Source organism: Haliotis cracherodii, unplaced genomic scaffold, assembly GCF_022045235.1.
Source record: "Haliotis cracherodii isolate W230 unplaced genomic scaffold, xgHalCrac1.p SCAF_1, whole genome shotgun sequence".
Lineage (NCBI taxonomy): Eukaryota > Metazoa > Mollusca > Gastropoda > Lepetellida > Haliotidae > Haliotis > Haliotis cracherodii.
In genome coordinates, this window is record NW_027266264.1 from 13,575,393 (window position 1) to 13,602,571 (window position 27,179).

The following is a 27,179-nucleotide window of genomic DNA, read 5'->3' on the forward strand; positions in this document are numbered from 1 at the left end:
ACGGAGGCGGTCACATCGTCCATGGGAGTATCCCAGGACAGTTCAACATAAACATAGACAACATACTAGCATCTATCGTGCTACCCTTTGCATTCAACGGTGCCGACAATGTACGCGTCTACCATAGTCGTATTTTGTCCCCGTGAACTTGCATCAGAAATACATCATCAAAATAACCATGGTCGGAACCTCGATCTGTCCCCCATGGAACACGTGATTGACATTAAATGGAAAACGTCTCCACCTACAGCCTATCTATAGTAAAGTGTGAAAACCATTCTTCCACTTTGACAGGTTTTAGAGACAGACCAGTGGGCATCCTTCCAGTGTTGTTTCTTTTCAATCACATGAAGAAGATCACGGATTGCTAATTATATAGTGTCGTCTCCGTGGAGGGTTGAGTTCCTATTGGGGTCTTTTCCCAGGGACGCAGAGAATTGATGAGTTACGTATTTTAGAACTAAAGTTTGTTTCTTGCAGCATACCATTGCTATTGTCTTTTACTAAAATGATGGTGTTGTTGTAGGGAATGAAATTTAAGGCAATATTTCTGTACGCACTCATTTATTCAACAACCGCAGCTTTTAAGCACATTTTTCGAGCCATGTCACAACTCCGACTGACCACAGACAAATGTCACTCCAAATCATCATTCAAACTGACCAATTTGACCAATTTGGTGACCGACTGTCCTGACTGTACGAACGTGACCGACAGCCCGACTGTCATAATGTTCAACGTCTGTTGTAACCCTAATCAACGTCTGTTGTAGCCCTAATCAACGTCTGTGATAGCCCTAATCAACGTCTGTTGTAGCCCTAATCAACATCTGTTGTAGCCATAATCAACGTCTGTTGTAACCCTAATCAACGTCTGTTGTAACCCTAATCAACGTCTGTTGTAACTCTAATCAACGTCTGTTGTAACCCTAATCAAGGTCTGTTGTAATTCTAATCAACGTCAGTTGTAACCTAATCAACGTCTGTTGTAACCTAATCAACGTCTGTTGTAACCCTAATCAACGTCTGTTGTAACCCTAATCAACGTCTGTTGTAACCCTAATCAACGTCTGTTGTAGCCCTAATCAACGTCTGTTGTAGCCCTAATCAACGTCTGTCGTAACCCTAATCAAACAACCTGTGAGCAAGAAGGACATGACGCTCTATGCTGAAGGCAGCTGAAAATACCTCTGGACATAAAGGGATAGTTGACTGTTGGGAAGTTGACCCTTATTACTATCATCATCGACTTAGCTCCAGCTTACGAAGTTAAACTTCATGGCAAAATTCCCGTGTTTACATTAAGATGCTTTATTCGTAACTGCATAAGTGACATTCTAGAAGTTGATAAGTAAATAAAAAACTTACAACTTTATGGATAAACCAGAACTTATTATCCATAAAGTAGTGTGTTTCTTATGCCTAGTTCTCGTCTAAATGCTATGTCCTGTAATTACACAGCATGTTATTGATGAGGAACTTCACTGTTTTCATAACAAATGAATAAAAGACGTTTCGTGACAAAAAAAATGTTGATTCATATATCTTTGCAAGAGGTCCGGATCTCGATATGAGGAACCACTTGACGTCAGCTAATATTACCATAACAACAAATACTACATCTGTCACAGGGACTGGAACACTCACGAAAAGTTTGGGGGTTTCATGAAACTATTTTTGAGCTGTTGGGGCCTCCTGCAGTTGGAGTGTTTTGACATATATATCTATAATGAAAGATGAGTGTTAAATCGTGGTAGAAGCATGTTGAACAAACATTATTGGTTAAAACAATTACTAACTAATAGTCACATTTCTTATAGTAGAGTGATGATACTTCAGGATATAGGTATTTAAAAGTATAAACATTGTAGAATTGGGTCAAATGATATGAAGAAGAAATTCGTGCAAAAGAAAATGTAAAACACAGTATTTCCCTGTTAAGTTTCTATAATATACTGTTCCAAATCCGATATTCTGACGAAATCAAAACGGTTTGCACTCGGCTTTTTATTGTGTTGGTGATGGTATTTCCTTTGCTATAATATCATGTTTACGCAGTCTTTGATGGGACTTAAACACCAAAAAGGTCCAGATCGGTACTTTACTAAGAAAATGTTATCCCAAAATAAAACATTTCCTATATTTCCTTTGCTGAATACAACATTTGTTGTCTTATCCAAATTAGCATTAAATTTCCACGTATCACAATACATTTCGAGCTGGTTTATCAAAGTTTGTAAACATTTTACAGTACTTGAGAAAAAAATTATATCATCTGCAAATAGTAACATATATGTATCCTCGAAGCCTGTTACTGATCGAGTCCAGACAATCCGTTGATTGAGATTGCCTAGAAGTCGGGCCAAGAATGTCGGGCCGGGTGTGACCAGCGGGTAATTCTAAAAACGGGTTGCAAATAATTAAAACGAAACTTGCACATGTTGGCAAATATATCTCTGAAAGACATTTCTAAAGCATAGTTTTGCTGAAGCAATCGAGTTGGAATCTAATGTATATCCAACAACATAATAAAGTACTAACTATGACTGTATAGAGTCCTCTCAGAAGAAGCAGTTTCTTGATTCCTTGTGTTTTCTTTGGTATGTCTGTGTGTGACGGTCTCTCACTGACCTTAGCAAATGAGGTGTGATGTCCTTGGCAGGAGGTGACAACCTTCCTTCCGTTAATTAACGTGTTGGGCCTCCCGAATTAACCTTTACTCATTCCTTTGGTGTTTTTCACGGAAGTTGATATCTGCAAATGTCAAGATGACCGACACAACACGTGTTAATAACTGTTAAAGAACTTCCAACACTGTTTTACAGTGTTTAACATTATTCCTTTGGACCTGCTTCTATTCGAGTCAAGACAAACCAGTAGTTTATACTGGTAACAAGGCCCCACGCTGACATAGTGCAATGATACATTTAGTTCAAGTCTTAGCACACGCACTGGGTACTTGGAACCAATGCAAACCAAGAATTGATATTACGTATTGATTTATATTTGAATTCCCATTGGCATTTACGGCAAAGCCACAGACAACATATTTACTGCTGTATCACAGCGGCATCTAAGTTATTGAATTTGATCCAGTGAAACAAGTGGTTGATAGCATGATCAACACAATGCGTCATTTGGTACAATGGTATAGATATACAATACAATCATATTATACAATTGAAACTAACAGATACCCATTTTACTTGGCTCTTTGTTCCTCGCAATACCCATGCATGGTGGCATCCTTAAAATCAAGTCAAAAACTATTTTGGTTTGTTTTGAAAGCCTGTATTACAGTGCATTGCTTATTACCAATGAAATTACATCTGTGTTAATCAATACGTTAATGATTAATTAAGTTGATTAAAAAAAAGTAAGCACTGTAAAGTCTTATAACCGAATGTTGAGGACGTGAGACTACGTCACAGATTTCAGGATTCAATAAAACATTGATTTGTGAAACATTTGCAAACAAAAACGCAATTAATTTTAGCAATAGTTATTTCTACATTCAAGCACACACACAAACACATGTTCATGTTCAAAGTCCAGTCCGTTTCGTTCCATCTTCGGTCAATTTATAGCTGGTATTTTTGGGGAGGAATGGGGATGACAGGGACTCTTTTTGAAAATATTATGCGTTCACGAAAATTGTGGAAATAAACAATTAATCAGGTTTTACCAAACAAAATCGTTCATTGGACGATTTAATTTGTTTTAAGTAAAATTGATTGTTTGGTTGTACTTTTCAAAGACAAATATGGATATATTGAAGTCAAAACATGATGTTACAAACAAAAACCCATCCTCCCGGAATATTACTGAGTCAACCCCTCAAATCTCCGAATCCTCCACAGCCCCGCTACCATGGTTATTGTCGAGAGCCGATCTGTCCTTGGCGTTATCCTTGATAGTGGTGCGGTTTCGCGGCTGATACAGAGGCAGGTCCTGGTAGAGGTTGAATTGAGGTTCGTCATAGATGTGAGGTGTAGCATACACGTTGCCAGGGGCCAAAGTCTCCTTGCCGTCGCGAACATGGTTATCGTAGGTAACTGATTTGTCTTCGACGTTACCCTTGGGAAACCCGGGAACAAGTGGCTGATAGAGAGACAAGTATTGATTACGGGTGAACTCAGGGTGTTCATTGGTGTTAGGCGTGGCATAGGGGTTGCAGGGGGCTTTAGTTGCTTCTTTGCCCGTCTTCGGTGACTTCACTTCTTCGTAAACAGCATTGGAGAAGGATGGTGGCGTTACCGTAAACACAGAACTCCCCGCTTCACTGTGATGGCTGATATCATGGTTCTGGTAAGGTGACATTTTCTTTCTGCGATAAAGTCTCCACGCAATTAATGCACCTGCCACGGCCAAAACCAACAGAACAACGCCAAACACCGAACCTACAACGACGCCGGTTTTGTTGGAGCTGGATGCTGTCTGTGAAGCTGAAGCAAAGATACAACAAGAATTTAAAATAAAAATGTAGACTCTAAGCCCCTCTTTTAACGAATTGCTTTTCCATGTTTGAAAATCGTTAGTTACAACATAATTGTACGTATTCTTGACACTGCTAACAACTCTCTCACATACATTAATATCGACAATATACATACTTAGGGATCTGTGTTAATGATACACGATTATTCGTCCATGTATGCAATTACATCATATTGATTAGATCTGTATTAAAGTCTCGTTACGTTAAAAAACAAACCAAAATACTTTATATTTTCAAGAGAGCAACTTGTGCGTTTACAACACTAAACGTACCAACATCAGGGACGCTGTCGTGAACTATGGTCTTGTAATGGACTGGCCAGGGCAGCCATGGGTAACTAGAACCACCGGTGTACACCAGAAACATAACTTGACCTGTGCTGACCAGTGTCTGATTAGACTGACCACACCACCTGGCCAAAAAGGGAGAGCTGGAGGACGGACCTAAAAAGCAAATTGCACACAGTTTTTTAAAACATGCATGCATATTCCCCTTATCCTTAAAACAATGATGAACTACGGATAATACTATCAAATAAAAGATATCAACATGATATTATAATCAGCACATGACATTATGACCTAATGGTGTTAATAAATTGTATCATGTATCAGCGTACCATCGAACACTTCCAGGTACCTGCCATAACACATATCGGAGCTTGTTATTTCTGAGGACCAGGATTCCAGGTTCAGTTCTATTTGATTTTCAGAATCTGCAAGGACTGAAGTCGTCAGTCTCCATCTACATGTTACTCTGAAAATATGTAAAACATGTTAATACATACATTAAACAAAGGCTTTCTGTAATTAATCATTATAAATTCAAAAATGAATTCCAAGATAAAATAATTATATTTTGACTTTGTTTCTAATGAAACATATTAGTTGCCTTCAGACCTGCGGGTCTCTATTATTAGGTCTGTATTTTACAATGATATTATATAACAACAGCCACATTCTGTGATTCTTGTCCATGCATTGCAGAAACCTTCATAACATTATTGTAATTGTAACTGTAATATTTCTGCTTTAAATGACATGAATATTTACCTGGAAAGTGCAGGTATAACCAACACCTGACTGTGAACACCCGACTTAACACTGCGTGTGACTTCACTGCAGACAGATTGTGTTGTGTGATTTGCTGAGATGGAAACAGGCAAAACTAACTCTTTAGTACATTTTATACGAAGTACATAAACACGTACAGTTGAAATAGCATTGATCAGGAATCAGTGTTAGTGTCGCGGCAAAATCTCTACAGATTTAGACAATACATATTCAATGATGCATCGCTCTTAGGTTTAACATTAATGCATATTTGTTTTCTTTCTTGTCTTTAGTTGCACCTAGCGTAACCTAACAGGCTCTATATGAAATATATTCCAATTGAACCTACATAGATTGTATGTAGGTGCCACATGCCCTGCTATGCCAGGATGAAGTGTAATAGGGAAAGTGGTATAATTGTGTTAATGTTAAAGGAGCTGTTCTGCCTATCACCTTTAGCCCATGGACTCCGCGTGGACATTGTGTACATGGCCCAGTAATTTGCTGTTGTCCGTGGTCGATGGTTCATCCATGGGTTACCGTTTCCCCATGGCAGCTTGGTAGCCCATGGTCTGCTTGTCATCCACGGCCACATGGTTGCTGTTGGTCTGATTGTTGTTCCATAAGACCATTGTTGTGTATACTTGTACTTCAGAGTGAAGATTACTTTGTTTCTGTCATTGAGGCTGGTTGCGTTGACGCGTACAGCCAGACATGATCTTGAACGGAACGTTTTGGTCCCACCATCACACCAAGATCCTAAGTATCTGTAGCTGTTGATAACATCACCTTTAAGTTTGAAATGGAAATGTTAATCTGGTATAATGATTACACCAAAGACGAGCAAACCTCAATAATAAAACTATAGTAGCATGGAGTAATACGGGAAAAGACGATTAACAATAACTATCAAACAGATGAAGTACCATGCTGACACACATGTCCAGCCACTATGCATATTTCACAAAGGTGATTGTTAGTGTCAAAGGCCAGTTTAATATATGAAGTCGTAACTTACAATCATATAACCTGATGAAACCATGCGAACAGCTCAAGCCGGAATAGGGCCCAATTTCAGCATATACTTGTCTGCCTTGTCCTGCCAGGATCATCCATTCCCGTGTCATTCTGGTGATTAAAAGTGTGTTTACATAGTTAGTTCTGATGTTGCGGAAGTGACTTGAGTTTAAGGCTGCTTGGGACAGAAGTTTAGTAAAATCACGGCGCGTCAGCTCAAAGTGGCGCAGGTCGACGTTGATGCATCCTCTATTATCAAATCCCAAATATCCGGCGAAACAAATTTAACCAAAGCCCATACCCCAACATAACGTCGAGAACTTATCCTTATAGCATGACGTTGAAAATATCCGTCCAGTGAAACCACTCTCCTGAGGGAGAGAAATTTTGAGCTGAGATAATGACGTCACTTCTGAAACGTTCGAGGCTATGGTTCGAGGCTATTCATCACGGTAGAATGGAGATATAATATACAGTGACCTTATAATCGAGCAGGACGTCATTGGCGTATACTCTTTCGGGGAAAAAACAAACTAGGAACATGATTCGAGTTTGACAGACTATGGTACAATTTATCAAGTCGACATTACACCTATTATTATGATGAAACTAGTTTAGATAAGATAAATCGCAACCGTCACTAGGACATGTTTATGACATTGGACATACCTCTGATAATATGGATATCCTGTGAAGAAGTCATTGTTGGTTGCTGTCATGGTCAGCATCATGCTCATGGCATGAAGGTAACTGCTGCACGACCACCATGCTGCATTTGTAAATATACACAAAGGTGAATCTTGAACGTCATCGTGATTCTAAACTAAAGATAACTGAGTTTCATACAATCCTTTTTCATAATTCATATGTCTTTTGCTTAAAAAAGTATACTACAATTTGAAAAACATATAAAAATATGCTCAGCAACAAAGGGAACTGTGACGTGTTTTAGGATGATATACATGAACAAATAGCTGCATGTTACGAGGCAATGTAGAAATCATTTACTGGCAACGTTGTGCATTGATATTTACAGCAATAACCACCAACTGTGTTGCTGTTGATCCTCCCCATACCTTAACACTGCCCCAACCGAACTGATCTTCCTTCATGACACAGTTATTAACATGACGTTCATCACGTTGTCTGTACACTCGATACGAGATTCGTCTGTAAACATCACCGTCTCCACTGAGACATCACCGTCTCCACTGAGACAACCCGGTGTTAACGTTCTCTGCACAACTGTACGCGCAGGCGGCGATGTTTATTTGTCAAGATTGGTCATATTGCTTGTCTCCTGACTATGATTCCATTACGGGATTTATCCCCAACATAGTTTTTTTGTTGCCAACGTTGCCAAAGGTTCTAGGAGGTGTTACTGTGAAGGTTAAACTGTCGTGACACCTGACGTTGAGACGTTCCGAATCAACCATACCAATAACTCGTTTACGATCATTTTCGGACAAGCCTGGCACCCGTATGCCTTATTGTATTGGATAAAACGACTGTTTGTGTCCGATGGGAAATATTCCCACAATGTGTAAACAATCATATGCAAGGCTACCGAAAATGTTGGTTTATTTATTAATCAAACAAACCACTTTTCCTGCAGCATGAGATTTACCTCCCTACCTTCTCTCATTGGAGATGGTGTTGTTTAAGGGTAGTTTCGTACATTACCTATGGTGTTTGCAACCAAAAACCTAGTTCATGAAAATTATCCAGTACGACCGGCATCGGTTTCTTTTGTTGAGTACATTATGCTACATTAGGAAGACTCAGTTAACATTCTTACACCATTTTCCTTTGCATATTTAACTGAGACACCGCACAATTCTTCAACGTTAAAGATATTTTGCCTTTGCTTTAGAGATGCTGGATGTCTTTCTAAGATATGTAATAGGGTTTATGCATACCGTCCTTAGTTGAAGGAGTATACGGTAGTCGGTAACTCCAGGCTGGATATAAGTGACAAGGCCGGGTTCTGTGCCTTGTGACTGTCCTGTACTGGATAGTGAAACCAGGTCCATTGGTAACACTGCTGGCGTTGTACTTGATCGTCAAAAAGGTCCCAATTGACTGAACTGAGGGTGTTGAGTGCCCGCACCAGGATGTTCGCTGGTAAGGTCCTTATGATAATCGTTACATTGTAAATTTGTATAAGACCACAAGGACCATATAATCCATACGGGTAAAAAAGGTCGAGTGTGACAACTTTCCTAAAATTGCGCATCTGTAGTTTTACGAAACGCGGTGCTCATCGGTCGGTTAATGAGACATGAAATCACATTTCTGCATTGTTGAGATCAATATCATCCATTGTTCCTGACGTCATAAAGAACATTATGCTATCTGAACAATAGGTTGACTGTAGTGAAGTATCCCTATATGGTTGGCTCTTCGTACGATTTTTGCATTATTCTCAAATGACAAATGACGAGTAATATTGACAGTCACCTTCTCGAAACTCTGAGTCACGCATTATCTATCCCACGATGACATGCATCAGCTAAGTCAGCCTGACCACACGATCCCATTAGTCGCCTCTCACGACAAGCATAGTCGCCTCTTATGGGTTGCTGAAGACCTATTCTACCCCGGATCTTCACGGGTATATTCAAATGCAACAGTATACTGATGATATACTGATATATATATATAATTCACATACGTCTTGATGTTCCTGACACTGTAGTGAAATAAAGAGAAGTTTTCTCTGTCGACGTTATTTATTACGAGAACAAATTAAACATAATTCATTGTTCCACAATTTGTTTTAACTGGATTAGGAGGATCAGTGAATGCTATGTTTACCGTCGTCCAGGCGGAGACAACGGGTAATCGGTCACTGCCTTTCTATTCGTTCAGGTAGACAGTCACGAATGTACTCTTGTGTTTGTTTTTAAATATCAATTCTGCCACGAACCTTCGACCATTTGGACTGTGTGGTTAGAGCAGGGCGAAGGCAGCGACGATTGCAGAACTTTTACCAACAACTCCTGGCTATCTCCAATTGTCGTGAGTGTCACGTTACACTGCCTATAACAGAAATGATAAAAGCTTGTCATAAAAACATTTATGATAAAAAGTAGTAGTAGGAGGAGATAGTAGTAGTAGTGGTAGTAGTAGTAGTGAGGTGAAATGGGGTTTAACGTCGTGTCCAAGATTATTGCGCTTATATAGCGACGTGTATGTACGTGTGTGTGTTTGTGTGGCTGCTTATACTTGTCCGGACTGATGCCGATTTATAGTGCTAGCTCAATGAGATACCATGCCGCAGTTTAACATGAATACCCCACTCATACACAGCATACTGACTCCGAGCCGACCAGTCCTTGTTTTAGCCCCTTAATGCCGAGCGCCAGACAGGGTAACAACAAGTACCATCTTTTAACGTCTTTTGGCATGACGCGGCCGGGGATCGAACCCCGGACCTTCCGATCTCCGGGCGGACGCTCTACCACTAGACCACGGAGGCGGTCAGTAGTAGTAGTAGTAGTAGTAGTAGTAGTAGTAGTAGTAGTACAATTATGTAGGCAGTACCGCCGACAGGATAATTAATGGGGTTAAATCGGTTTGCTCTGGAAAAATAACTATGAAACATTATTTCATCACTTTTTAAAACTATGTTCAAATTATTTTGTGCATTCAGTATTATATTTTTATTAAATGGAGACATCTCTAGTCTAAACTATGAAATGTCTGCGAATAAAAGTTGAAAACTGTACCTTGTGTCTTGTTTCGAGCCGTGTCTAACCTGGTTGGGGGGGACGTTAGAATTGATTGTGAGCGTTTGAGGTTGATACGTGGCTAAGTAAGTAGCTCTACAGCTGCTGCTGAACCCGGCTGTACAAACATGGATAATTCATTATTATTGTTTGAAAGGAAACGTTTTTCATAGTCGTAGCAAATTCTCAGTACAACACAGATCAAATGTGTTTGTTTGTTTGTTTGTTGTTCAACGCCACACTTCGCAATATTCCAGCTATATGACGGCGGTCTGTAAATAATCGAGACTGAAGCGGACAACCCAGTGATTGACACCATGAGCAAGATCAAAAGTACATGCCTTGCAAAACATGAACTTGTATACATGTTGCTCTCTGCAAATACGTAATTCCTACCAGATATGACACTATAATAACATGTTAAGAACCAACATTCCCATAGGATTGATATTCATGCATGCACATGTGGACTCTTAAAATTTGTTTATCAGTATGTCACAGCTGTCACAAACACGAGGGGGGCAAGGGTGGCCCAGTCGTCTAAGGCGCCGCGATTCGCTGTGCAGAGTTGCGTCCCTTGGGCATGCCAGAAACCTATGACTGTGGGTTCGAATCCCGGTTCGCCCCGATTATGTTTCTAGGTTTGTCAGCACCATACCCGTGCTCGTGGGTTTCACCAAAGTGGTAAACGTCAGAGACCTGTGTTGTATTATAGTACCTTTCACCCATTGTAAGTGCATTCAGTTAAATTTTGCATCCCCTGTGTAAGTAGATACGTGTTTGAGTGGCTCGTCCACAGTCTAAGGGAAATCACTCTGTCAGTCCTCTGGAAGTTGTGCCGCTTAGCGCACTGTCAAATTGAAAGCGCTTACGTCATTTGCTGACGTCATTGGCTGACGTATCTTTGTCAGCCATGTTTTATCAAATATAAAACAAACGTGACCCAAATTCTTGTTGTTTTCAGTTTTCAGCCATTCTGAGTGAATGTGACCTGGGTAACATTTGGCGAGCGTGCCAGGATCAGAAGATTCTACGTTACCCAGCACTGAACAACATGGCGGAATGGGAAATCAAGTCCATTATATATGGGTTGAGTCCAACCCGACTGGGTGAGATCCTCGATCGACTAGGAGTAACAGTCAAGTCTACCGAAGATAAAGGACAGTTGTTGACAACAATAGAGTCCTACATTACTGACTGCAAGACAGATGAGAACAAAGGGGCTACCAAGTTAGGCCTACTTCTGACATTCTGTAAGGAAGACAGCATGCCTGTAGACACTGATTCTGGAGTTCATCGTTCCCAAACTCAAGCTTCTTGGAGGAAAGAATTCAAGGTACATGGACAAATCAACGGAAAACTGGGAATCAGCTTTGTTAATCTGGTTAGGCAAATAGATTCTGGGAAACAACGGGGCTATTCTGACACAGAGATTATTGATGGAGTTATCAGAGCAATTAGCACTACAGATCCGTTCCGTGGGTACCTGGAAGGAAACGACAAGTTATCCATACCTGTACTTCGTAAACTGTTACGATCATACTTTCAAGAACGAGGAGCTACAGAGCTATACCAAGACCTAAGCAATGGGGTACAGTCACAGAAAGAAGAAGCCCTAGACTTTGTTCTGAGGATGCTTGATCTTGGCCAGAAGATTCTTTTCTCTTCACTTGAAGAAGGCGCTGATGTGACATATGATCCGATCTTGGTTCGTCAGGTCACACGAAGAAGTATACTGACTGGTCTCAGAGATCCTATATTGGCTCAGGAACTGAAGAATTCATTTGGTAGGGACCCAAGTGATGAAGAGATTGTTACTCTGGTTAGTAGTGCAGTTTCTTCCCTCAACGAGCGAAATCGCAAAACCAAATCAGCAAGTGTGAGAGGAATTCAAGCAGAAAACAGAACTGAAAACCCAAGTACACTGGTGAAAGATGATGCAACTCAAAGCCTGATTAAGGAACTACAAGCTGAAGTGGCTGCATTAAAGATGAACAATACTGCTCAATCAAGAATGGCACAAAGGAGACCCAAGAGATTATGCGACAGTTGCACAAGTACCGGCAGGAGCTATTGTGATCATTGTTTTGCCTGTGGTTCAAGTGAACATCTGCAGATTGGGTGCAAGAAGCGAAGGCAAAATCGTCGGTCGGAAAACGGGAGCGAGTCAGTGATGTCAGGGGCCCTCTGACTCGTGTGGAAAAGACCCTGAATGTTAGCTGTTGTCAGTGTGAAAAGAACCTTGAAGGATCTAGATATCAGAGATGTTCTAAATGCCATACTACTCCCTACTGCTCCTACATCTGTCAAGCTGTCCACTGGGACCACCACAAGAGGGTATGCAGTGCCATAAGTGGACTTGAGAGCAAAGCTAACAAGATAGATATGGGTGACACAGCTTCACTAACACCAACTCAGAAGCAGGAACTGGTCAGGCTAGTTGGTAAACAGTGCAAGGTACTCTGCCTATTCAATGGTATAAAAACAGAGGTCTTATGGGACACTGGTGCGCAGGTATCGATAGTATCACAGTCATTTCTCGACCAAAACTTCAGAGACAGTGAAATCAGGGACATTCATGAACTTCTGGGTGAAGACCTGACAGTCAAAGCCGCCAATGGGGAAAATATACCATTTCTGGGATGGACAAAAGTGCAATTTCAGTTGTTGAGGGGAGACCCTAACAAATCCCTGAACGTTCCAGTTTTAGTCACAAATCTTACAGATTTTGATTGTCCAATCATTGGTTCTAATGTGATAGAACAGTATCTTAGTGATACTGATGCAGATAGTGTTCATGTGATACAGTCTGGTCTGCCGACAGTAGCTAAATCTAAACTAAATGCCATTGTAAATCTATTGAAAGAGGAGAAATCTGATATATTGTTTGAAGTTTTCAGCAGCAAGCAGGGTATCACAGTTAGCGCAGGACATTGTATGCGTGTGAAATGTCAAGTCAAGTCCAACCTCAAACAACCGATTACAGCTGTGTTTGAACCAAGTAATGATAACTCTTTGCATGAAGATTTAACAGTTTCAGGATCACTACTCCACATCAAGAGAGGCACTAAGGCCAGCATTCCAGTCACTCTGATGAACCATTCTAGTCGGGACATACAAGTTAAGAGTAAAACACTTCTTGGAACTATCCAACAAATACAGTCAGTGACACCACTGAAACCACCAGACAACCTTGAGACCCCAATGCAGGAAGCAACTGAACGTGCATCGGATGATCCTCCATCATCACAGATACCAGTTACAGATGGAGAACTCTGGCATCCACCAGTGGATCTTGACAACACAGATCTATCTGCAGAAGAGAAGGGGCAGGTACGTCAAATGCTGTATGAGGAATCAAATGTATTTAGTCGAAGTGATGATGACATTGGCACTATTACTGAACTGCGAATGGACATTCGCCTAACTGATAGCACACCAGTACAGAAGAGTTACATGTCTATTCCTCAGCCACTTTATCAGGAAGTTAAGACTTACCTGGAGGATCTTTTGCGCAAAGGGTGGGTGACCCCATCGTCATCACCATATTCAAGCCCACTTGTGTGTGTACGGAAAAGGGACTCGTCGCTGAGACTATGTGTGGACTTCAGGGCTCTGAATCGTAAAAGTATCCCGGATAGATACCCGATAATTCGTGTTCAAGATGCATTGAACAGATTAGGTGGAAACAGATGGTTTACTCTCCTGGATCAAGGAAAAGCATATCACCAAGGATTCATCCGAGAGGAGTGTCGACCATACACAGCATTCACCAGTCCCTGGGGTTTATATGAATGGACACGCATACCGTTTGGACTCAGTGGGGCGCCAGGTGCATTTCAGCGATTCATGGACCAGTGCCTTCATGGACTCAGAGATAAAATATGCATACCTTATCTAGATGACATAATCTGCTTCAGCAAGGATCTCTCTCAACACATAGAAGATGTTAGGGCAGTATTTCATCGCCTACATGAGCATGGTGTGAAACTCAAAGCTAGGAAATGTAACCTCTTTCGGAAGCAGATACGATATTTAGGTCACATGGTATCTGAACAAGGAATAGGAATGGACCCAGAGGATAAAGCAGCAGTTCTGAAGCTGAAAACGAACAACCCATCAACTGTTGGTGATGTCCGTAAATTGCTTGGATTCATAGGCTACTACCGAAAGTACATTCCTAACTTTGCCAGACGAGCCCAGTGTTTATTTGAACTGTTACGGAAACCCGAAACAAAACCAGCAAAATCTGCAAAGAACAAGTACAAATCTAAGAAAGGATCTGGTCAAGTGTCATCCAACTACAAGATTGAATGGACTAAGAGACATCAAGATGCAATAAATGATCTCATTGATGAACTCTTGAGTGACAGAATCATGTGCTATCCTGAATGGGATAAAGAATACATACTCCATGTTGACGCTTCACAAGAAGGTTTGGGTGCTATCCTGTATCAACAAAGAGCAGATGGGCAGTTGGGTGTTATTGCTTATGGTTCAAGATCGCTATCCCCAGCAGAAAAAAATTATCATTCTCATTCTGGAAAGTTGGAGTTTTTAGCTTTAAAATGGGCAATAACTGAAAAGTTCAGGGACTACCTATACTATTCACCCAACTTTGTTGTCTATAGCGACAACAACCCTCTGACGTATGTATTAACAACAGCCAAGCTGGATGGAACCAGACATCGATGGGTAGCTGAGCTAGCAGACTATAACTTCTCTATAAAGTACAAGCCAGGGAAACAGAACAATGATGCTGATGGACTAAGTAGAATGCCATTAGACTTCAATGAATACATGTCCCAATGCACAGAAGAAGTAAACCCAGATGTTATAGGTACGTCTATTCAGGTAGTGAATGCTAGGGAAACAAATGAGGTAGCATGGATATCTGCAATCACAGACAGTTACAGCAACTTAACAGATCTTGACTCATCAGCTGATGATTCAAAACCCTTCCAGTGCTTTACAACAAGAGACATTCGACAAGCCCAGAAGAATGATGATGCTATTAGTCCAACTTTACAGCTACTGCGCCGCAAACGGAGTAGGAGAGAAGGACGGGATGTTGTCCATGACAAGGCCAACCCTGAATTGAACTGTTTACTCAGAGAACTCAATAAGCTCATCTTTGACAAGAATGGTATATTGTGTCGCAAAACTTCAATGTTTGGTCTTCAAGAGAGAATTCAAATGGTGTTGCCAAAAGTGTACAGGTCATTGGTGTTGAAAGAACTCCACAATGACATGGGTCATCAGGGTATCGAGAGAGTGACTGACCTAATCAGGGAGAGATTTTACTGGCCCTTCATGCAGCGTGACATAGAAAGATATGTGACTAAAGAGTGCAGTTGTATAAAGGACAAACCACCGACTTTCACTCAAAGAGCTCCGCTTACTCCTATCAGAACAACAGCACCATTCCAAATGGTATCGATTGACTTTGTACATCTTGAAAGAAGTTCTGGTGGATTTGAGTACATATTGGTGATATCTGACCATTTCACAAGGTTTGTGCAAGCATATCCTACACGAAATAAGTCTGGGAAAACTGCAGCTGAGAAAATATTCAATGATTTCGTACTTCGCTTTGGCTTCCCGGAGAAACTTCATCATGACCAGGGTAAGGAGTTTGAGAATGAACTATTCCACCATCTTCAGAAGTATTGTAGGATGGCTCGCTCACGCACAACTCCATACCATCCACAAGGAAATGGTCAAGTTGAGAGACTAAACAGAACGCTGTTGGGAATGCTTCGAACACTACCGCAGGAAATGAAGAGCAACTGGAAGGATCATGTGAACAAAGTAGTTCATGCTTACAACTGCACACGCCATCAGTCCACCGGTTTCTCTCCGTTCTACCTTCTATTTGGTAGATCACCCAGATTACCTATAGACCTTATGTTCGGTCTGAACCAAGATGAAGAAAGTAGGGATCCAAGGAAGTATGTGGAAAAATGGAAATACTGCATGAAGGAAGCTTACGAGATGGCAAGCAAGAGTGCAGAGAAATCTGCTATCAAAGGGAAAAGGAACTATGATCGAAAAGTGAGAAGTTCTGTTCTACTACCAGGTGACCGAGTACTTGTCAGAAACTTATCTGAACGTGGAGGTCCAGGAAAATTACGAGGATATTGGGAATCAAGGATCCATGTTGTAGTCAGAAGAATGTCGGACGATAGTCCTGTATATGAACTGGAAGCTGAAGATGGAATCGGTCGAAATAGGGTGTTACATAGGAACCTACTATTGCCGTGTGACAGTTTGCCGGTTGAAGAAGCTGTCACAGCTCCAACGCCTAAACCTAGGAAACTATTACAGAAAAGAACCATATTGGACAACCAGTCAAAAGGTAGCAGTGACAGTTCTAGCCCAGACAACATAGCAGTTTGCAGCACACCCTCTGGATCAGATAATGATGATAAATCATCACATGTTGGCAGTGAGTCAGATGAACAGAAGGAGGAGCATTCCAAACAAGTTACATCTGGAAGGGAAACTGAAGAAGAAAACAACTTGTCAACATCAGAAACTGAACATGGAACACAGTCAGACGTTAATGCGTCTGAAGGGACTGTACAACTAGATAGGCCGAGTGAAACAATAAGTGACTCTGAACTGGCAGATGATGAAGAGGAAGTTGAAAGACTTGGACAACGTAGACGCATCAGGAGAACACCAAATATTCTGACATATGACACTATGGGCAATCCAAGATATGCACCAAGAAATGTCCGATTGCAACCTGTGCGCGTAACCATGTCACCGGCAACAAGATTTATGTGGTTCTGTCCAGCAAATCCATATCAGAACTTCAGTTCTCTTCTACAGAATTCTCACAGACCAGCGATGTACCCTATATGGTACAGATCAGCTATCCAGTGTTCGATGTGAATAACTCGAGAAACAGTAATGAGTTGTCGGCACATGCAGATTATCATGATTAGTCAGATGCTAGCTAGTAATATTTGTGCATAATTTAGAGATATAGTTAGCAATGCAAGTTTGCGTAATATGTTGTGAATGAGTCAATGAACATTATGTGTGTGTGTATGGCACATCTACCAATGTTGTAGTTATATACTATACTGAGGGTTTTGTATTGCCTATTGGCCACATGGCAATGTCAGTTATCCATCAGATTAAGTCTTTAATGATGTCAGGTACTGCAGTACCTTGGAAGGTGAACACATATGTTCATAACTAATATATCACATTAGTAGTTCACAGCAGATGTAAATACTTGATGTTGTATTCTCATTAGCTATATTATGTACCCAGTTTGGTCTGTTGTTCAAGAATTTTGGGTCATTTTTTTATGGGGGGAGGGTGTTGTATTATAGTACCTTTCACCCATTGTAAGTGCATTCAGTTAAATTTTGCATCCCCTGTGTAAGTAGATACGTGTTTGAGTGGCTCGTCCACAGTCTAAGGGAAATCACTCTGTCAGTCCTCTGGAAGTTGTGCCGCTTAGCGCACTGTCAAATTGAAAGCGCTTACGTCATTTGCTGACGTCATTGGCTGACGTATCTTTGTCAGCCATGTTTTATCAAATATAAAACAAACGTGACCCAAATTCTTGTTGTTTTCAGTTTTCAGCCATTCTGAGTGAATGTGACCTGGGTAACATTTGCATCAATTCGGGTTCCATTTAGCTGGCAATCCGTGGTATAACTGGAATACTGTTAAAAGCGGCAAGCAACCCAACACACTCACTCACAGCAATACTATGAGGCCAAGAGTGAGTCAGTTGCTATTAAGGCATCTTTACACAGGAGTTGGGTATGTGGTCCTTATATTGATACAATTTGCTCTACTAGCACCTAGCAGACACCACACTTATATACTGTTACACTAATCATCAAAGAACATTAATAACAGCGATGTTATGACGAGTAGATCAGTTGCTATTAAGGGTTTCAGCGAAGTGGTAAACGTCTTCGACCTGCATCACTTCGGGCTTTCCTTCCACATTAAGCTGACACGCCGCGATATAACTGGAATACTGTTAAAAGCGGCGTTAAACCCAACTCACTCACTCACAAACACCAATCTGAGACAGTACAAATACTGAACTGCCGGACAAAAGAAAGTATAAACCAAGTTTGATGACGGCTCTACACGAAACAAAAAGGAAATTGTTATTCGATACCTATGCATTTAATACGGGTATCATAGCTGTGTTTTGGAACTTAAGTTTGCTATGTTTCGGCGTCTATTTACAGCCTAGAATCGTATTTGTAATTTTGAGTTCAAATCCAATTTTTAAGTGCAACATATACAGTATACCCATTGCTATGAGTTAGACAAGAAAGCAGCATATTGTGTTGAAGCTTTCCTTGGCATACCGATGACTTCCGTAAACCCAATGGTAAAGCCATGACCATGAGAGATGCTTGACATATTGAACCGGATGACCATCCTTGAGCCATGGGATGTGTAGGAAGATCGCCCATAACCACACCATGACAACGTGTTCTGATCATCTAGAAATATCAGAGGGCATTATAAATAGTCATATTTAGATAACAATTTCATGTTTGATCAGTTCAAAGGAAAACGAAGAAAAGGAATGGTCTCATATCATAAGAAAGCAAATATAAGTGTACGCACGAGCGTGCGCGCGTGTCTGTGCGTTATTTCAAGCTGCAGTCAGCAATGATTTAGCTATAAATCTTATCGAGCCTAAACCAAGCAAACTAGTGGTTGATATCAAAAACAACGTTCATTGGTCCAACTTATCAACCAGGGTCACATGGCCTGACCAGCCGAGCCAATCAAATCTACTCTTGCGCTACTAGCAACCAATTCTACCCTGTCAACTCCACGGCCACAATAACCGTTTCACGTTAAATTCCTAATGTAAGTAAGTAAGTGAGTAAGTAATAGCCGTTTCTATAATAACATATGATGTACATGAGATTGTTATTGCGTATGCAGTTACGGTAAATGTACGAGCAGACAACACATTATGTGTCGGTTACTAATTAAGACAACCGCCTTGTATTTAGTGTATTTGGTGCACGTATTAATATACAAAGCACAAAACAACTACTTACCAACATCAACACTAATCTGGTTTCTAGAGCAAGGCGAAGGGAGATTGGATTCCAACACACGAACACGGACATTGTACCCTGGTCTGCTATAGATGGTCCACTTGCATGGTACTTTGAACAAGCTGGATTTGATATTATTGGAGATAGTTAGACCGCACAGAGTATACTGTATACTGGTAACTACATGTATGTGTTTATGCATATGTTGCGACATTCGCAGCGTTTTGTAAGAATCTACAAATTATCCACAAACGATACTTTCTTTGTCACCATATCAACCTTCTAATGTGAATAAACAAAATCATATTGTTAAACTTCAGTAGTATATTCACTTCAGACAAATTCTTTAGACCTTTTTTCAAGAACGATTTACTGTTTTCTTAACATATTATATTTATGGAGAGAGAGAGAGACAGACTTCATCAAACTGTGATGAATATATACAGTAACTATATAAATTATTGAATATCAATTCATACCCAATCTGATTGACAGCCGATCTGATAATGGATGTAGATTGTGTTGCGTGGCGCTCGGAATGGCACTGATAAGCTGAAAGAGATATGGATATAACATTAAAAGTACACTTAGATGGAAATATCTGATACACAAAACCAATAACTGTTTTACACGTAGATTGCGTTGTATGTTCCTAGTAATGACAAATAAGTGATAGTCAACGTTGGGAAAGTTTCAAGCACTCAAATGTATATTGCATTAAAGGACATAACATATAAATGTTCCCTCTTACATCTTTGTCTTGATATGTAGGATATATGGACAGCCTGCGAACCGGTCATTTCTGCAGTGACAACGCTGCCACGACTTTCATAGACTCCGTCACCACAGAGGAATAGTCCTGTTGCGTCGGTGCCTGCAGATGCAAATATAAAGACAGTCAACATTCATCTTCATTAAAAATAAACCCATCTAGGTTTATGAAATAAAATTCAAAGAAACTTTGAAGAAACACACTCTTAAGTTCTGTCTAACAGTATTTGTGTTCTTGATGAAATGTCTTTTTATTTAGATCTTCATTTGAGATGTGGGGGCACGGGTGGCTTTGTTTTCCCGTCAGTTTCGTATTCGTACTAAAAAGAGGACACGGATGGCCCAGTCGTCTAAGGTGCCGCGATCGCTGTGCAGAGTTGCGTCCCTTGGGAACGCCAGAAACCTATGATTGTGGGTTCGAATCCTGGTTCGCCCCGATTATGTTTCTAGGTTTGTCAGCACCATACCCGTGCTCGTGGGTTTCACCGAAGTGGTAAACGTCTAAGACCTGCATCACTTCGGGCTTTCCTCCCACATTAAGCTGACACGCCGTGATATAACTATAATACTGTTAAAAGCGGCGTTAAACCCACCCCACTCACTCACTCATTTGAGATGTACATTAGTTTGAGGGATATGGTATCCCGCCACGCATTTAAACGGCATCAAGCAACCCTGATGTCAGTGGTTTTGTGTGCACATCGTCGTACGATTGATATCGTTTAGTGCATATTCATGATTATTATTAATGCTGAGTTATCAATAAATCATCAACGGTTGTGTCGGCGATACCAATACAATTTGCACTATTAGCACCTTATAAACACTACACACATATACACTTGCTATTAAAGCACATTATTCACATCAACACTATGATGCCATAAGCGATTAACGCCTCTTTACACGGTATTTAAATCACAGCGTGTTCGTGGAAAGCCAAAATTAATGCATGTGTCAGAATCTCCCACTTTAGTGTGAATAAAAGCGACACAGTCATCCCCATAATCCAAAGAAATCTCCATTGCACGATTCCGACTACATCATGAACATGAGTTTATGATTGAGTTTATGAGTGAGTTCGGTTTAACGCCGCTTTTAACAGTATTCCAGTTATATTATATCGCGGCGTGTCAGCTTAATGTGGGAGGAAAGCCCCAAGTGATGCAGGTCGAAGACGTTTATCACTTCGGTAAAACCCACGAGCACGGGAATGGTGCTGACAAACCTAGAAACATAATCGGGGCGAACCGGGATTCGAACCCACAATCATAGGTTTCTGGCGTGCCCAAGGGACGCAACTCTGCACAGCGAATCGCGGCGCCTTAGACGACTTGACCACCCGTGACCCCCATGAGTTTATGAATCAAATCAAATTGTATTCATGAAAAAGTGAGCGTATCCTACCCCAAGTGAAGCACCTGTCACAACACATGCAAAAGCAAATCAGTAAAACAAAAGCAAAACATGGATATGCTGCTGATAAACCATGCACTGCAAGAAGGGCATGGTAGGGAATTGAACCCACGATCATCGGATCCTGGCACACCAAAGGGGTACAACTTTGCATAGCAAATTGCGGCACTTTCGACCACCCACACCCCTTGATGTAAATAGATTTGCGGGGCGGTGGGGTAGCCAAGACCCGGGTTCGATTCCCCAAATGGGTAGAATAAGCGAAGCCCATTTCTGGTGTCCCCTGCCGTGATGTGGCTGGAATATTGCTAAAGAGCGACGTAAAACCATACTCATTCAGTTGTTAAATTGAGCAGGTATTATGAAACAAAACACGAAAATAGAAACGGATAAAATATTGCTTGCAGAGACACATGTAAGTGCTAAAATATGAGCTGGGGTGAGGTACATGGGGGTTTAACATTCACGAAATGTTCACTCCTCCTACAGTGACGTACATGAATGTGTTTGTGGCTGTTTGTACTTGTAAGTCCGGGCTTACGCCGATTTTAATGCATATATATTTTATATTTTATAACTGAATTGCCTTTGCATGTGTTTGTGACGGTTGCCACCAGTGGGGCAGGATCCGCTCACGTTTTCGCCAACACCTGGTGGCAATACTATTTGATATTTAGTCATGAGCAGATCCTCATGATATATTCGGAATCGTACAATCGAATCTATTGGATTTGGGAAGGGTTTTGTCGCTTCTTCTTCTTCTTCTTCTTCTTCTTAGTAGTAGTAGTAGTAGTAGTAGTAGTAGTAGTAGTAGTAGTAGTAGTAGTAGTAGTATAGTGCTAGCACACTTAGAGACCCCACTGACTGAGAGCCGACCAGTCGTTTCTTTATCGCTTTAATGCTGGCAGAGTAACAATAGGTACCAACTTTCAAAGTCGTTTGGTCGAACAACCAGGAGCTCTATCCACTCCACAACCGAGACGGTTCTATAGTATAAGCCCAAACAGACCAAACAAAAGCTAAATAATATCAAGCACACTGTTATACTTCATTATACTCCCCTCTTATTCATACTTCATTTATTTAGTATTGCAATAGAAACCAAATAAATTGTATCAAACCCATTACCTTCTTCAAACCCAATACCTTCTTCTTTAAATGTTATGACGGAGTTCTCGTATGAACAGTTGCCCGTATAGGTGGACGTGCCAGTGATGTTCAAAACAATAAAATGGTCGTCATAAGGAGTCGTAAAATGCCATGCAGCCTGTGATCTGGAACATGCAGAGATCGGGAAATACTTTCATAATACAGCCTACGAGGTATAAAGGTGCAATACGTACACATGTTCATCTGGCGGCAAAAGGTGTTAATTTGTTTCTTGTTTAACATTGAACTCTAATATACGCTATCACCCAAGTCAACGAGCCTGACCTCGATCCAGTTGGTCGCCTCTGGGGAGTGTGTGGTGTGAGGGGAAAGCCCCAAAATGTACGCAGGTCGGAGATGTTCACGACTGTTGTGAAACACTGGAGCATTGGTGCTGTGCTGACAAAACCGTGGATCGTAATTCGTCCGAATCTTGGGCGCGAAGCAATTATCCTGGTACCCAGAAAACGTCACCACCATAGTCAGTCTCAATTATCCGCCAAAACGGATTCAATTTGGCGTAAACGGCAAAATAGTGATGTCCTAAGCATGTCCTATTCAACCGGTAGCATCCGCCACTCACACAACTTTTATTTTAAAAAAAGAGCCAGTGTTTTTGCCTAACGCCTCACCCAGCAATACTCATACAGTACGAACACGGCCTGGACCAGACAATCCAGTGATCAGTATAATGAGCATGATCCACATCGTTGCGGTACGACGCCACGCTCTCAAGCAAGTCGCAATGCATGAACACCCGATCAATTAAAGTAAATGCCAGAAGAAGCGAGAAAACTCCGGTAAAGTATAAGATAGCATCGTGTATCATATTGACAAGCAATGAGTCACATATTGAGAAGATTCTTCTGAATGTAGAACTTAAACATTTCTAGTATGACTTGATTTGCTGTAAGCAAAATGTGTGTCTCCATGAAATTTGAATAACGTGTATGTTCATTGAGATACCCAAATAAATCAGAAATGTAGATGTCATAAGCTAGCGCTGGTGGTATATTGAAACACACCGAATTACGGCTCTTTGAATTACACGGTCCCCCGTGCCTCCCTCAATGCTAAGACGTCATGTAGACGCCATAAGCTATCACTAGTTGTATATTGAAACACACCGAATTACGGTTCTTTGAATTACACGGTCCCCCGTGCCTCCCTCAATGCTAAGACGTCATGTAGACGCCATAAGCTATCACTAGTTGTATATTGAAACACACCGAATTACGGTTCTTTAAAAGGCACGGTCTCCCGTGCCTCCCTCAATGCACAGAGGGAAAAATTGAGACGTAGGAGGTCTAAGGGCCCACAATAGTTTGAATCCCGGTTTCAGTCCGATTACGTCCCCTGCTGTGTCGATATCATTCACGTGCTTGTAATATTCCCGAATGCGGTACACGTGTATTATAAAACAGGTAAAACCTCGCAAACCTCGGAAATCAACAAGACATGTAATAATATAACATAAATCGATGAATGTAATCTTGTTGTTGACAATGCATAGCACAGACTTGCTTTTCACGTCAAAATTAGAATATATACTCAAAGTGTAAAATTGAAAATGTCAATTTATTGATACTGATAAAGACTATGATCACGTGGACAAAATGGCTTTACGAAAAAAACATCTCCATAGAGGCGCATACACGTGTCAAGGTTTAATATGTATTTGGATAAAATAGAAAGAAACATTCAAACTTTCATTTTAAAGACAAATACAATCTCGAATGATCCATATTTCATACTCAACGTATGTGGAATACAAGATTTATATTCGAATGTTTATGCTCCATCTTCAGCCCATTATACATAAACTGCTGTGCAAAAGAAACTATACACGTGAGAATTGGATTTGACCGCGCAATTACAAATGTTATCAAAACGTTACAACCAAGGCATAAAACAGTCGACGGAACAGTTATGATATCGTTATCAAATAAATCAGCATTTCTTGTTTGTTTCATTCTATTCACCTTCAAACATGGACGTATACTTTCATTTGCCCGTTTATTTCGTTGAATTATGAGTGTTTATCCATTATATGACACTATAAGGGTTACTGTCGCCTTTGGGTATTCGTTTTGTATGTCAGGTCAAATCCTCTGGAACAATGTCTTACCCCCATGGCGAGGCATCGATGCGTTTCTCCCTACTGCTAACGGTAACGTCCCTCCGTTCGTAAATGGAACATAGTCCTGAAAAGAACATATAAAAATTCAAGATTGTTGCCCTGGTTATTATCGTGGTCTGTCAGGGCCATACCCCTGCTCATGGGTTTCACCAACGTGGCACTACCTCAGGCCTTACTCCCACATAACGTTGACGTTATATGACGTAGCTGCAAACTGTTAAAAGTGGAGTCACACAACACTCAATCTCATTAAAATCAGATCTTTGTTCTCGCTACCGCTAAACAAAGATCTGAGGACATCCCAGTACGGGTCACCTCAGACAGACCTTGCGCGAACTTTGACCGACCAATGGAATGACCAATCAGATGGCACCTTTCTCGTGCTTTACGGCACAAATTTCAAATTGGAGTCTACGCTTCGAAACATATTTTGACAAATTCTCAATTACAAATTTGAAACCTGAACAAAAAAACATTCTGGAATGGTCTAGATTATAAGAATTCAGTCGTTAAACCCGTAACTATCGTTCGGAATAACCCTTGTTGAGGTTTTCGAGATTGCATGATTAGAAATCACATTCCGACTGTCACTTTCATAATCTGGTAAGCGACGCACTGATTGGTCGGATGAAAGGTCGTTCTGACGTGAACCCTAATAGGATGTCTTCAGATCTTTGTTTAGCGGTAGCGAGACCTAAGGTCTGATTTTAATGAGATTGAACAACACTCAGTTACTCATCAGACTAGTTGGCAGAACACCATGTCATCGATATAAGCCACAGTCTGTTGTCACGCTTGGACAAAGGTAAGTATAACAAGCCGCTAAGTTGATTAGAAACAGACAAGGAAATTATACTGTGTTCCTGCACCAACAGAGAAGGGACAACACAAGCAAATTGGCTATAATTCGCATGTCTGTTGTAGTTACAGTGAATGGTGTTCAACAGCGTCAGCCTTTCATTACAGCTTTATCAAAGAAGCCCGTAAATAATCGACCAGACAAATGACTTAAGAATGAGTTTCGATCGACGCCCTCGGTTACGATGACAGGAGATCAGTAAGACCCTGAGCTTGGCTACCCGATCACCATGATTTTAGCCTGTTCTCACCATAAGCTTGAGACACTGATCTAGATTCCCCACAGTGTTACAGTATTTAAAAAAAATTAATGTACACACACAGATAATCAAAACTGAACCGATTTCACATTTTGTTTCTGTAAATGTCATATCTACTGTCTTTCCCAAACTACAAAAACATGAAATTATCAATATACCTTTATCAGCGTAGATGAAAAACACAAGCAAATGTGCTGTCAGTTGCATCTCTGTTGTCTCTAGTGCTCCACCTCGACCGAGAATATTACGGTCACCAGACAGAAAGACGTCGTCCCCAGTATGTTGCTTTGTGTGTATCCGTGCCACATTCAATACCGGTGCAGGTTGTAATGACGGTGCAGGGGTTTTATATTAAGCGCTATATGACTAACCACGCTGCACAGCGTTATCTCAGTTCTAATCCATCATGGAAACGTTGACTTGCTTAGACGTGGGTAAACATATCAGTCACGATTCCGTTCTGAAAGAAACGATTGCAGGTATTCCCATACGGCTTTATCAGAGAGTTGTTAAGGGAGCAACAATTCGATTTTCAGGGGCTGGGAGGTGTTGGGGGTAATTTTGGTTTGAGATGAACATTTGTTTTTAATTTAATGTTTAGGAGCTCAGTTACTTTTTCCAACGAAAACAAGTCCTCCGCTATTGTGTTTTGTTATAATTTTTTGAAGTGTATTCTTTGGAAACTTTTCTTCAAAAGGGGATACTTATTCTACAATTCGTGCCGCAAGTAGTAAGATTAAGTAAAACAGGGTCTTGAGTAATTTATAGGGCACACAGGCCCCACCACCCCCATCTCCCCCGAAACCAAAAGGGTTGCTACCAAAGACCGCGTCCACAAGATATACTGTAGAATTGTATTATTGTTTTATATCATGGGTAAATGAGTTGAGCAGTATGAAGATGTTGAATGTAACTAACTCCTCGTAGGACACTATGAAACAAGGTTATTGTTAAACAGGTAGAAGCGTCTCTCTGAATAACAGCATATACTTCATTCTCAAATTATACTTTGATTACCCTTAACCCTCCCCCGGCAAACCCCACCCGCACACACTCATCATATTTCTGTATCCCTATTGTACTATTGGGTTTTTTTAATGAACGTGTAATAAGCTCCTCTTACGGTAATACTACCAGAAAGCTTTGTGTTAAAAAATAAAACAATCTCTGTTTACAACAACATATATTTCATCCTCCAAATATAATGAGTACTGTTTCTTATT

At 40.8% G+C, this 27,179-nt stretch overlaps 1 protein-coding gene across 1 annotated transcript; it reads right to left on the reverse strand.

Annotated features, from left to right (window-relative positions):
- Positions 1-3,836: 3,836 nt before the first annotated feature.
- Positions 3,837-26,193, reverse strand: LOC139459957 (uncharacterized). The gene is made up of 17 exons (XM_071241686.1): positions 26,115-26,193; positions 24,827-24,902; positions 22,696-22,823; positions 20,114-20,236; positions 19,842-19,914; positions 19,363-19,484; positions 18,652-18,789; positions 10,298-10,415; positions 9,496-9,608; positions 8,486-8,698; positions 7,236-7,335; positions 6,568-6,677; positions 6,003-6,338; positions 5,550-5,643; positions 5,117-5,253; positions 4,770-4,940; positions 3,837-4,444 (listed from the first exon to the last, which is right to left on the reverse strand). Exons 1-17 carry the CDS (start codon positions 26,161-26,163, stop codon positions 3,837-3,839), a joined length of 2,709 nt encoding a protein of 902 aa, XP_071097787.1. The 5' UTR covers positions 26,164-26,193.
- Between the last annotated feature and the right edge of the window lie 986 nt (positions 26,194-27,179).

Bases quoted from the DNA above. Each gene is read 5' to 3' on its own strand.
- LOC139459957 (XM_071241686.1), bottom strand. From the start codon at position 26,163: ATGCAACTGACAGCACATTTGCTTGTGTTTTTCATCTACGCTGATAAA. The intron at 8,699-9,495 runs GTTCGTGGCAGA...GATTATCATAAG, and splicing joins CACAGTCCAAATGGTCGAAG to GACCTTACCAGCGAACATCC. The intron at 6,678-7,235 runs GTATGTCCAATG...TTTAATCACCAG, and splicing joins GGATATCCATATTATCAGAG to AATGACACGGGAATGGATGA.